Consider the following 14,413-nt stretch of genomic DNA (forward strand, 5'->3'; position numbering starts at 1 on the left):
ACTACAAAGGTGGTTAAAGAGCGTCTTTTGGAAATATTTAGGGGCAAAGAAATCAGTCGCAATGTGGAACACTTTTGGCCGCCTAGATCTCCAGATATAACCCCACTAGATTTCGTCTTGTTGGGTTACTTAAAACAAAAGGTGTATAAGCAAAGACCTTTTCGAGATATAAACCATTTAGAGGCAGTTATTCGAGAATGTGTTGTGAGCACGAAACCCCGTAGTATAAATAATGCAGTTAAAGATGTTTTAAAAAGGACAATTGATTGTATTGAACGTGGTGGAAGGCACACCGAAATGTGACTTTTTATTTCGTATTTCTATTGGTATTTACATGGTTTAGGCATATGTTTCGATTTGATTTAGTGTTCTTAATTTAAATTATAACTTTATTTTAACAGATGTTTGTTAGAATTTTTTACGGTTTAGTTTTCTAGGCAACAAAATCTAAATTGATTTCTGAAGTAATTTTGTTCATTCATACCTCATAAAAGATATTTAGTAAATGTGAAATTACTTTCATATAATTCCTTCCCTTAGTTTAATTGCGTTGTAATTTTTCATAATTAGTAAATCAAAGTTTAATTGTTTGAAAAGTGCAGTAAAGAATAAATTATTGACTTTTTATTGATATTGTTTTTCAATTATGCTCATGTATTTCGCAAAAAGTAGAAATAAAGTGAAATATTTATCTGTTTTCAAAAACTGTATCAACTTTGCATCATTTTTGGCATAATTTTTTCTGGTGTTTTTAATTTTTGCGAAATAAGTTGTATTTAGAATTGCAATTGGTAATAAAAATTCGTTGGAAAAATAAGTTAGGCATAAAGCACTAACTTTGTTGAAGTTTGGCTAAATTTGAGAAATCGGCAAATGTCAAATTTTCGAAAAACTGTAAAAAAACTAAATTTGTACTAGAGAGCTAAAAATTGGTATATGGGTAAAAAATGAAAAAACAATCATCTTTTTTATTTACCGATTTTCGAAATTTTGAGCAATAATTGCTTTTCTGAACATTTTTTGGAAAAAATGTCAAATTTGACAGGGAAGAAAAATCACTTGATCGGTCATATGCATGTCATTTGGCATCATTTGTAAATCACAACCTAATGGAGATATCAAAAGTTGCTTGAAGAGATGAACAAAATAAATCTCATTTGATGCGGACTTTATGTGTGACACTGTATATGGATTTCGAATATAATTTTCCATTTTACAAAAAAATGTTTCATCACTACCTACTCAGCCAATTTTTTCCAGCGTAATTTTTCATTGGCTTTTCAAACGAACCAAACTCAAACCATTTTCCGAAATTTCTCTTTTTTCCGGATATCTACAGATATACTCGGAATTTCAGAAATTTTTCAACGGCACATTGTTAGTCAGGTAAATGTGCAAATTTGTACCAATTCAACCATCTTCGTATCTCTCATAGTTTCCGAGATCCCAATATGAGGATCAAATTTAAAACACCCTGTATAATTGTAAAAACTGAAGTTATTCAAAAAATGCCTTATTGAAAGTGAACTTGAAAACCCGATTTTTACCGGGTCGAGGTAGACTCACCGTCTCCTAGGGTGGTCCTCCAACCCATAGCATGGTAAAGCTAGCGTGTTAACCCATAACTCCTCCCATGAGGGAAAGGACCAATCACCATCAGAGATGCGAGGAAGAAAAGAACTCTCAATGGCAGAGGCGGTGCTAAGTCATTAACTCACCCAAGAGGAACCCACACACGATCATCAAAGTCAGTTAGCTTTGGTCAGTTTACTGTGAGTAATTCGGTGAGAACGATCATACTCTTTTTTGACAATATTAGTTGATCAGTGCTCTTTTTCCGTTTGTGAGTCGTAACTTGTGCCGGAGTGAATTTTTGGAAAAGTCATACGTGCGCGTCGGCCGCTTCTTGTACAAAGACGCTAGTTTGTTCACCGGTAAATGGCAGTATCTGCTCTGAATATGTCTCCCTATTTCACTGGATACCCCTTCCAAGGTTTGTACAAAGAATATTCATCACAAATATCCAAAAACAAAAGCGATGGAATAAATAGATTCTCCTGGACGAAAAGTTTTGCTGAAATTCCAAGTGGCTTTCGTTGACCAAACAAATGAATCCTTCGTAACACAATCTGGCCAGTTTTTTTTTCCAAATATGCACGTAACTAAACTCTTTCGAAGTCTTATCTATTCGTGAAAATATTATATGGAGCCAAGCATTTTTTAACGACGGATATAAAACTACTTTTGTGTGAATCGTTAGAATTGTCTGTTTTTAATTTTGTTAATATATAACAAAAGACGTGTACAAAAGTACAAAAAGTTAAAAAATCTTGCCTAAGACTTATTTATGTATTGTAGTTGTAGACGCGAAAGAATTTCAAATAAACTAATTACTGCTGGATGGTTGAATCTGGAGAAGAGAAGACTTTTTCATGCTGCTTGTTTGTTCCAGAAAATTATAATAAAAAAAATCCTTATTTGCATTGTAAAATCACTTTTCGCTCTGATATTTATAATGGTTAGATTCAGAGGAACACCAATACCGTCAAAGTTTAAAACTGAATTTTTCAAACGTCGTTTTTCACATCAAATATGTACCATTTACAACTGTTTACCTCTGGAACTGTCTATCCTTAACGAAATTCGAATTGAAACACAAGAAATATCTTTTTGGCCAATCTTAACTATTTTTTCTTTTTTCGTTGTTTTTTTTGCTATATAGACTTGAAACATTCACTCATGGAAGGATGTGTAATGATGCTGATACTTCGATAAGGTTGATCAAGTTAGGGCAGCATTTTTGGGGTTCAGTGGAAGAATATTTTATTGGAGGTCTTGTCTCCGCATTTTGTTCTTGTTCATTAGCTCGTGGTGTATAGTTCAGATAAACGACATAGTGCAAACTACCTTGCAAGCTACCTTCGTTGTTCAATCTCCATATAATCTTTTTCAACTAAAATTACTTCTTCTTCAATTAGCTCTATTACCTCGTCATCATATTTTGCACCTGATGCTTTGTTTCAATTTTCCCCAAATCAACTCGATGGGATTGAAAACACCATAATAGGAAGGAAGTCTCACTATGGTGTGTCCATTCTTTTCAGCAATACTCTCAAGGGCATACACTTTTTCAAATATTTCTTGTCTGTAAAACTTCAAGTATGGTTTTTGGTATAGTAATCTTCAAAATACAAATTGTTATTCATTAAAAAGCTCTGTATTTCATGTTTCCTCGAATTTTTATTCGGTACTTTGATGAGCTGTCGCGAGTGATAGGCAGCGTTGTCAAGAAGTGTTACACTATTGGGATCGATGTGTTTTCAAACCCTTCTTCGAAAATATTAGCTTCCATGTTTAGATGATAGTCAACATTGCAGTCCTCCAGTTTTTCCACATAATTTCAAAGAATTCGGAACCCATCCTTTACTTTCTCCGCAATGCACAATGATTAGTCGCGATCCTTTATTTGCAGGCATGTTAGGCGTACACATTCTCGAACTATCAGTCCACCCTTTCGTAACTGTGTCGTGAGTGTCATACCATGTTTCGTCCAAATATAAAAGTTGCCGTATTTTTTACACAATTCCACTATTCTTCTGCTTTCAACAACTGTTTGACGTTTGTTTATTATTTCGAATCTGAATCCTAGTTTATTTATCCAATTCTGAAGAGTTTTGTCACAGCAGCTCACGTTATGGCCGAAAGTATTCAATTCCTTCCTTATGATTTCACTTGTAGGAATTTCATTGCTTTTGCAACAATCGTATATTGTTTATATCAATGATTTTACTAGATCAACATCTAAAGGTTTTGGTAATCCTGTATCGTATCGCGTCTAGCGTTCATAATGTTTGTTTTTGACAATTTTACGTGCAGTTGTCAAAGGAATTTCGATCAAATCTGATGTTGCTTGTAATAGTTTGTTTCCCTCGAAAGCAAACTTCAAATGCATATGAATCTTATTCAATGGTATCCCTTTTTCACATTGTTCATCATCGCTATTGGAATCACATCACTGAAAAAAGTCTGCGTTGTTATCACAATCTTTATTACTAGGTATAGGTACCGAATCTTATTAACTGGTATCTCTTTTTCGAATTGTTCACCATTGCTATTGAATTCACTACACTGGAAAAAGTCTGCGTTGTTGTCACACTCGTTATAACTATTAGTACTTGTCCAACGACGCCACATTTTGAACAGATAACAAAAATTTTAAGTAATTATAACTGCACCAATATCGAATTTCCACACTTAAATCGCTATCAGTTCCTGAACTGAACACGGCGGCTTTAACCATCCTCGCATTCCCCGATTTCTATTCGTCACCATAACATGACTTCCAGTTTAATTTTATGACTCTGCAGCCAATCATACAACTCGCTTAGTAAAAATTATCTAATACGAACCGCCAATTCTTCAGTCCACGTGGACTATTTCGCAGCCGGTTCATTTCTATGTATTGGTTTTTTTGGCCATTGAGAATGCCGCCGACTTTAAATGTTCACAATATCGTTTACTTCGACTATACCATTTACGTGAGAAATAAAGGCAATTATTGTTATTGTTATTACTGAATCTTCGTCTGTATTAAATTTCCTCTCCAGTAAATGAAACATTAAAGTAGAGCCGAAAATGTAATGAATTGATGGATGTAGCCACTACGTGGTAGGAAGAAAAGAGAGTTGTTGAAACTTTCTATGTTTTTTACCACTTTTGTTTGTAACTAATGTTACTGCAGTTTCGTCCTATAAGGACATTTTCAAACTTATAAGTACATTAATAATAATAATAATAACGTTTATTGTGCAAAAACAAGTTTTATACACAAAAGGAAAAGGGTTAGCCAGAAGCTATCTTCCATCTGTCCCATAATTGAGAAAAAAAATAAGCATACAGTAAGACTATAAGTAACAGTTACAATAGACACAAAAATAATATAAAAAAAAACTATTATGGAGATAATATAAAAGATTATAATCATTTTTGAACATCTAAGAAATGAATTTTCGTAGTTTTTTTGAATTGATATATAGACAAATGAATATACGGTAATAAATTATTTAGATACTTCGGTCCAAAGTAAGAAAAACATCCCTCAAATTTGGTGGTAACATGATATGGAATGGTAAATGTATCTTTTCTTAAATTGATAGAATGATTATCAGATCGCTTACTAATTAATCTGAACAAGTAATTAATAGTTTTGCTTTCCAATAGTTTATATAAGAATACAGATATGAGAACGAATTCTATAAACTCAATATTCAGCTGATCTAATTTCAATAAATATGGAATTACATGATCACGGTAGTTTATGCAGCAGACAAATCTCATACAAGCATTTTGTATGCGTTGAAGTTTGTGTTTATTATAGTCTGGCAAGAAGTTGTAATACACTGAGTAGCAATACTCAATATGGGGATAAATCAATGATCGAACTGATTTCAGTTTTGTTTCTTGAAAAAGCTGGAACTTGAACTTGTATAAGGATTTCAGTTTAGAAAAGCAAGTTTTGTAAATGTGTGTAACGTGCTCGTTGAACGAGAGAGTGTTATCGATATATACACCTAAATTTTTTGTAGAATTCACCCAGTCAATCGGTTCATTGTGAAGAAAAAGATGGAAATTTGTTTCAACTTCATTTCTTTGTAGGTCAGATCCCAAACATAGGGCTACTGTTTTATTTGAACTTATTCGAAGGCCATGATTTTTTGAAAATAGAAGTGTATTTTCCAAATCTAAGTTCATCCTGGTGATAGTATCTGACAGAACGTTAAATTTATGGCTGACTGAAGATACCTACATTCTAAAAAAAATTCTGCTGATTTTGTTTCTCAAAAATCAACTTCAAAAATTATGAATGATTCATATCTCTTCTGGATATGATATATTTGGTATATACAGAATTTTATTGATAGAATTGATACTGCTAAAAAAATTACTGACCAGAGAAAAGCTAATAAAGCTGCTATTATCTACTTCCAATTAACTGAAACAAGTACTTTTGATAAAAAATTACAAGATCTAGATTTTCAAATGATTTTGTGCTGCAGGTTTTTTCGGGTTTTCCTGCAGCTGAAAAAGCAAATGCGCCACTGGAGCCCCGGAGCGTCAATTAATTTTTATTGTTGTTTTATAATTTCATGATTTGTATTTTGGAATTGATATTAAAAAGTCGAGAATGGGTATACAAAAAATGTGGGAATCTTCCAAAGAAAGGAAAGAAGCAATCAATTAAAAAAAATCAAATCTGTACAAAGATGTATAAATCATGCAGAGAAGAATTTTTAAGATACAAAGTAGAAAAGAAGCCACCTCTCGAAATAGCCGCTTTCATTTAGATAAACACTAAATTACACGAAAGAAAAATACTTTCGAGAAAAATAATCTCAAATGAATACTGGAATATACAAAAACACTTTGTTTTACTATTTTTGTATTCCAAATATTCGTTATGGGATTGAATCAGATATTATTCACAGGATTACTACACAATATAGTATATGAAACATGTAAAATTTCTCTTACATGGAAGTCTGTCATCCTCACTGGTGGACATCTGATGTTTCGACCTAAAACACTTGCCTTATCGTCTCTGCAGTACTTAAAATGCTCTAGTATAAAGTGAAACTAAGTAGATACTCTGAAGCTAGCTCAAATATAGGTTTTATTCTCAAAATATTTGAAATTTTGTGCATTCATATGGGTATATACTTATACTTCAAAGAATATGTGTTATTCATACCAAAAATTGAATTGGGTCATATATTGACATACTGAGCTTCAAGAACTCTCATCGGTCAAGTCAGTATTTGTGTTAAAATTTTTGGTAACAGTCATTAAAGATTCTGATTATCCAAAAATTCTTGATAAGTTGAGATAATTGTTGAAGCATCATCAAGTAGAACAAGAGTTGAAACCTTCCTATCACTTTGTACCGGGCTATTACCACACGGGCTGAAAAGTATCGGGCCTAACACATAGATAGCGCTAGTATTATTGCATAAATCGCTTCTTCAGTTATAGTATTAACCTCCAAAAGAAAGCTGTTGAAGTTTCATGATATTCTACTAGTAAGTTTGTGAGTTATTGTGCTGAGAGTGACTACTTTTGGTATTTTCGAAACATTGAGTAAAAACAATTTGGTGTTTCAATTTTGATAGGAAAAAATACCGTTCAAGCGAAGCAATGGCTTGAAAAGTGTTATTAGGACTCCACTTCATCAAAAACAACAAATAAACGTTGCTTTGCTGACTTCAAACATAGTCGTAGAGATACCGATGATGCAGAACGCGGTGGACGTCCAAATGAGGCAGTAACACCAGAAAACATTAAAAAAATCCACAAAATCGTTTTGAAAGATCGAAGATTGAAGTTACGTGAATAGGCTGACATTATAAGGACTTCAAAATAACGTCTTGGTTTTATATTACATGAGCATTTGACTACAAGACAGCTCTGTTCAAAGTGGGTGCCGCGGGAGCTCACTGTTTACCAAAAACAGGAACGTTTTGATGATTCTGAACAGTGTTTGGCCATGTTCAAAAATAACAAACCGGAATTTTTGTGTCAATATACATGACAATGAATGAAACATGGATCCATTACTCTACTCCGGAATCAAAACGATCGTCATCTGAGTGGAGATCAACTGGTGAACCTTGTACGGCTCTGCCGAACTCTTCAAAACCTGATTCGGCGCCCAGCGGGGCAGGCACAAATTATGTGCTCTGCTGTTTCATTATTTTCCAAACAGAGACAACACACTGTCGTCCGACAGTCCGAGTCTCCACATATGAAGATTCAAATGACAGTGCGAGAGTTATTTTTATCAAGTAGGTACCTACTTTTCTTGGTTATTCACATTTTGTCTCCAATCCCTTCAACAGCTGTCTACCAGTGGCACTTAAATTGAAATCAATATGGAAATGATCAGAATAGTACGTTCCATTTGGTGATTAAAAAATGAGAACTTTGCTACTTGGTATCTTATAGACTTATCCGTGGCAAAACAATGGAGAAACAATTAGTAACGGATTATTAATTGCTCTTTGAAATATTTTTGTTGTAATAATTCATAACAAACAGTCTTGATTACGTATATAGTTATGTGTAATGAATTAAATCGCAGAGGACCATCACATTGAATTGAAAATTGTATCATGGATAAAGTTTTCAAACATCATAATTGAAATGACAGTATAATAACATATAATTCATTATAACATCAAAATCAAAAGTTCAAAATAACTTTTCAAAACACTCAAAGCTGCGAACTCGTTTCCTCCTTCACTCACAAGCGATTTTGGCGAAATTGGTGACACTTGTGAATCATTGTATTTGTGCCACGTGCCAGTATAAGCATGTCTGCAGAATGCTGTATAATGTCCGCTGTAGGTAGACCCACTGTGATTCAAAAGTGCAAATAGATTATAACGACAAGGAGTCACATTATCTGCTGCATAATTGTTCATGTCGAATCCATCTAGAGGAAATTCGATGGCAACATTTAACTTCTAAATCTAAATCTTTCTGTTGAAGAAAATCTTCTAAAATGAATAATTAAAATACGGGGAAACTTATGGATCGATGGAGACTTTGTGCATCTTCTTCTTTCCTTGCAACTTGAACATGGATAACCCAAAGAGAGATAATTCAGAGAGATGTTGTTACTACCATCTTTGAATCGAGAATGAAAGAAACCGGTGTTGAATGAAAAAATTGAAATCGTCATAAAATTTTGTGCGACACAAAAGTTTCTGTGCGCTCAACCAATTTCAATAGGAATTATCTGATTGATTCCAAATACATTCGACGTCGTAACCATATACACATATATTATATACTTATACATAATTCGTTGGCAGTTAAGACCTTTTCAAGCAAATCTGGATTGCTGTTGAAGCGATTGTTTGAAATTGTCTAACTATAACTTGAAAGTAAAAAATAAATTGATAGTGAGAACTATTCTCAAATGCAAACTAGTTTTTAAATGCTCTAAAAAACAAAAAATCACCAATTCAAACGATAGAAACCAGAAAATAATATGTAACTGTAACTACATAAAACATGTTTTTTATAAAATAGATAAATCTTGCGAATAGCTTTCATATCATATAAATTATGTTATTGTAATAATTAGACGTGTTTTATGTATTTTGAAGATTATTTTTCGAATTTTTTGTAGCATCTAATCAAAAGCTTGTACTTAATAATATTCTTGTAATTGAAAATAGTTTCAACTATCGATTTATTCAGATTGATCCGAGTAAACTGTATTTACCAACAAATAAAACTCACAAAACGTAATAATGTCATAGCTCAACGTAAAAAAACAGCATATCAAAATACCTTTCAGTGAATTTGCAAGTGATTACAATTTATTATTTTCGACTACAAAAAATGGCCTTTCAATCAAAGTAGCTGAATCTTATGGAAATTTCATATCTACTATACAGCGTGACTCACGGTCGATGGTAGGTTAGACGTTTCTGGAAAACGCAAAGCATGATTTTTCTGAAAATTCCAACTCTCACATTTCCTCACCTGTTGCATCGATCTAAAATATTTTCAGCATTGCGGCGTTGCCACTTCTATCAAAAAGTCCTAGCAATTATATTTTTTTAAATGGAACACCCCGTATATTTCGAGTGTTCGTATTTTTAAAGTGTTTAGAATGTAATGGACAACATTTTCAGCATTTATTGTGGAAATGTGATATTTTGTTTTCAATTTTGTTATTTTGAATCATCCCATTTTGTTATTGTCTGTACTTTCACATGTTTCAGCCCACAAAATCTTACTTTTTACCTAGAAATGACTGATTTTTGGTACAGTTGTTCCCTGGAAACTTTGAGCCATAGTTGAGGCTCAAAGATATAATGATATATCATCTTGAATCATTTTTCACCATCTTTCAATTTACTGAGTAATATACAGGGGGTTTCATTTGAAAAAATGGCCTTTTGACTACTTTTATGCACAATGGAAATAATAGTAATTTTAGCACGTCCTGTATGATATGGAGTCGATTTCTTGGTGTAATTTGAATATTTCGAGTTTGTCCAAACTATCATCAAAATATCAACTTTTCATGAATTGAGAGTACTGATGTACTTAATTTCAATTAAGGCTATGTTTTGGACCATATTTAGCACACTTTATTTTTTATCTCGAAAATAGATAGATAGGTATAGGACATTTTCAACAAAAAAGTATTAAAATACCAGAGCGATTCCAAAAATGTATTGATATACGGGGTGTTCCATTTAAAATAATAAATTAGCTAGGACTTTTTGATAGAAGTGGCAACGCCGCAATGCTGAAAATATTTTAGATCGATAGAACAGGTAAGGAAATGTGAGAGGTGAAATTTTCAGAGGTGCGTTTTCCAGAAACGTCTAACCTACCATTGACCGTGAGTCACGCTGTATAAAAATGGATTTTTGTTGGTTGGTTGGTAAGTGATAAACTTCCACATCGCTCAACCGATGGCTATCAATTTTTCTGTAACCTGCCACTATATGGCGCAGTAGAACAATTTTTTGAAAGCACTGTTCTATAACGCTGCACACGCCTAAGTTCGTTGATTCTGATTTTGTCAAAACATTGCAACAACGTAATCCATCTTGATTTTATTCAGGTTGAAACCTGGTCTCCTTCCCCTTTTAACTGAAACATTGCAACAGTAACGATACATCAACATAGTACTAGTCTAATATATAAAAATGGATGTTTGTTGGTTGGTTGGTTCTAGTAGTATATAATTTCTCATCATGAACAACTTTTCTCAGTAACATTTTGACGTGACAAGAGAAAATAATTTTCTATTCACCTGTACAAGGCACAATTTATTTTTCATCAAACAGATGTTGGTATTACAATTACAATACATTTTTAGTCGATCGCAAATCTTGTGATATTAATCTAGGAACATATTGTTTGTGAGTTCTGTAGGTATCGACATATCTTCAACTCAAGAAATAAACAGATGTGATAAGAGTACAGGCTAATATAAAGGCACACTGTTTGTTCAAAAAATAAGGTGAATTTTAATTTTTCCCAAAAAATGTTTATTTATCAATCAATTTCTATTTCGTCCCCTTCGAAATAGTCCCCCTCAGATATAATTGACTTATGCCACCGCTTTATTAAATCCTCGAAGTAGATCTGATATGTACTTACTTGAGCTCCCTCAGTAATTCGGTTTTTATCTCCTAAATCGTCGCAGAACACCGTCCTTTCAATCTTGGGAACAGGAAAAAGTCTCAAGGGGGCAAATCTGGTGAATATGGTGGCTGAGGCATGATCACGGTATTGTTTTTGGCCAATTGCGTACAAGCAATTACCAGGTAAGCAAGGGCATCATCGTGATGCGAAAGCCATGGACTGTTTCCTCACAATACCGGACATTTTCTCCGTATCGCTTCTCGCAGGCGGCACATAACTTTTACATAACACTCCTTATTGATCGATCAACCGATATGCCGACATCCTTAGCAATCTCTAATAGTGATTCGTCGGTTCTCCATAACAATTATCTTCACTTTCTCAACATTTTCATACTCAAGTATGTGAAATCAGAGTATATGCTAGTAGATTAATAAAAATATTTAAAGCCCTATCATAAAAATAATAAAAATTTTAAATGTCACATTTTCTAAAAAATATTTCTCATATACAAAAATATAAATAAAATAACATACATATGGATGAATAGATAAGTATTATTTTGATCATTCCCACTTTGATTTCAATTTACAAGCCACCGGACAGCTGTTTCAGCCTATTGGGCATCGTCAGTACCGGGCAGGCGGTCCTCGATTGAAGACAAAATGACGTAATCCATCTTGAGTTCCTGCAGGTTGAAGCCTGGCTCCCTTCCCCTTTCAACTGATGTTCGTCAGAGAGACAAACGGGTTAAAGACAAAATGAGAAAAACCAAGAAAGTACTTGATGAAAATAGCTGCGTAAACGCAAGCGAAACATAAGTGGAACCACCTATTGGTGTGAGACCCAAGTTAACTTGCCAAGTTTTTATGTCAGTGTTGGTGGTTTGACCAGTCAACCGACAACTGCAGTAGCAGAAATTTGGAAAGCTAACCTGAAATGCCATCGGAAAACGAATCCATATATTTCTAGAAATGATATGAAATCTAGAAAGGTTAATGCAGTCAAGCTGCCGGAAAATAATTCCATGAAAATCAAAAAATAAATAGATAAGTACTTTCTGATCATTCCCATAATGATTTTAATTTAAGAGCCACCGGTAGACAGCTGTTTCAGCCTATTAGGCATCGTCAGAACCGGGCAGGCGGTCCTCGATTGAAGACAAAATGACGACGTTAACCATCTTGATTTTATTCAGGTTGAAGCCTGGCCTCCTTCCCCTTTTAACTGAAGTTTGTCAGATAAAAGACAAAATGAGAAAAACCAAGAAAGTACTTGATAACAATAGCTGCGTAAACGCAAGCGAAACATAAGTGGAACCACCTATTGGTGTGACAACCAAGTCAACTTTCCAAGTTGGGTTGTTTCATCCTGATGAAGAGAATAGGTACAGAAAATAGAATAACGACTAATCGAATATGCGTGAAATTTGAACATTCATCTTATTTTTTCATCAGCCCACGAAAACAAAAAAAAAATCAGCTTATACCTACAATTTTTGACAGTTGTTTTTGAATTTTCATCACGTATACAGAATGACGATATGTCACCGGAATGACACACCGATTTTAATTTTGAGGGACACAGTTTCGGATTATATTTTTATCCCTCGTGTTTCAACATCCTCTTGTAGATATTACACTTATAAATTCAAACGATAAGAGAGATATATTGTGGCAAATTGTTTTCTCTTTCCACGGTGCCCTAATTTATTATTTTCCAACGTGTAGTTTTCGAATAATCGCTTTCAAAATTTCAGATGCACATACTTTCGAAATTTTCTTGTAACAATACAATTATCATGATTTCACATTTCAACTGATTGTATATAACATTTACCCGGGTAGCAAGAGAAAAGAGCAACGTATTGATATTTAAAAGGTGGAAAATATTCAATAAAGAAAGATGTGAAAACAATGAAATGTTAGGAGTGATTCTTATTTGTCAGACTTGAAAAAAAAATGTTCATCAAATTCTGTGGTTTTGTTCTTGTTTTGAATCCTTTGATATCGGCCTGCATTATAGAATTTTATTTTATAAAAAATGACGTCGCGGGATATAATAATACCCGAACCGGCTTATGTCAAAAGTGGTGAGATGAATATCATCCAAGACATGATGTCGGTTACATTACAGCTTACACACCTTTAATGTATTTTAATGCCTTTAATATATGTGGAAATTCATCTCCAATCTTCATTATTACCTTATCTCCTGCATATCTGGAATCCCTTTATACATGATTTACATATTCATAGTGCAGGTTTATCGGGACTTTGACCACGTCTGTAGAAACTTTTCACAGAACTAATGAACAAGACTGCCAATCTAGATATTTTCACAATGAAATAAAAAATATAATATGCCGTTTTTTTGAATGAAAAATTGCTATGCAAAACAGCATCGAAACGAATAAATTTTCTCTAATCACTCACTAAACTATATTCCAGTGTTGATGCACCTGTCATGATCGATAATTTTGCAATTTGCAACGTTTCGTTGAAAATAGTTCCACATTATAGCTACCAACAAGCGTCTACAGTGTGATGATCAGGAAGGAATTCTGTGAAGGCATATTGCGTTATTTGAAGAGCGAGGTCCATGTCAGATTCAGAACGATTGAAATTTTTGTTCTCTATACATTGAGGCTGTTCATTTTTGCCAAGTTTCAATTTTTTGCCTCTTTTCAGCTCATTACTACATAACTTACTAGATGTTCGGTCGTAGGTGACAAAAATTCAAATGTGTCTTACTCGAAATATGTATATACTGCAAATAAACAGTGTGTGAAAGCAAAATGGAATAAATTGATTATTTCGGTTACGGTACATATTTAAAAAAAAACGAAACACGTCAAATTTAAATCATAATTAGACATACTTCAACGGAAAAATTCCACACCTACCTTCGATAAAATACACTCAAAACTTATTGCAATATACCCAAAACTTATTTCATGTTGAGGTATTGATAATCAGAAAGTAATCAAAAAGCATAGCAATGTTCTTTTCAGATGGTACCCTTTAAAAAAACTGTATATGATTTCCGTGGCAATGTTAGTTCGAAATGCTTTGTTTTGTATGTTACAACATCAGTTATCGGTATCTTAATTTAAGTTTGTTAACTTCAAGTCTGACAAGTGGTTAAATCAACGAATATGCATAAAATAACAGTTTAACAGTTTCACAGATGATTAGTTACGAAGATGAAACCCGAATACAACAGGAAGTAGCTCGCCTCA

General features: G+C 33.5%; 1 protein-coding gene across 2 annotated transcripts in view; it reads left to right on the forward strand.

Annotated features, from left to right (window-relative positions):
• The first annotated feature begins 1,743 nt into the window (after positions 1-1,743).
• The window catches only part of gsb (paired box protein gooseberry), a 76,208-nt gene continuing 63,538 nt past the window's right edge, over positions 1,744-14,413 (forward strand). For both annotated transcript variants that reach the window (XM_023168463.2, XM_023168462.2), the window contains exon 1: positions 1,744-1,993. In XM_023168463.2, coding sequence (XP_023024231.1) covers positions 1,939-1,993 — 55 coding nt within the window. In that variant the 5' untranslated portion in view covers positions 1,744-1,938. The remainder of the gene's footprint in view (positions 1,994-14,413) is intronic.

This window comes from Leptinotarsa decemlineata, unplaced genomic scaffold (genome assembly GCF_025532065.1).
Source record: "Leptinotarsa decemlineata unplaced genomic scaffold, Ldec_3_MD MMD2_tig00026358_RagTag_RagTag, whole genome shotgun sequence".
NCBI classification, from domain to species: domain Eukaryota; kingdom Metazoa; phylum Arthropoda; class Insecta; order Coleoptera; family Chrysomelidae; genus Leptinotarsa; species Leptinotarsa decemlineata.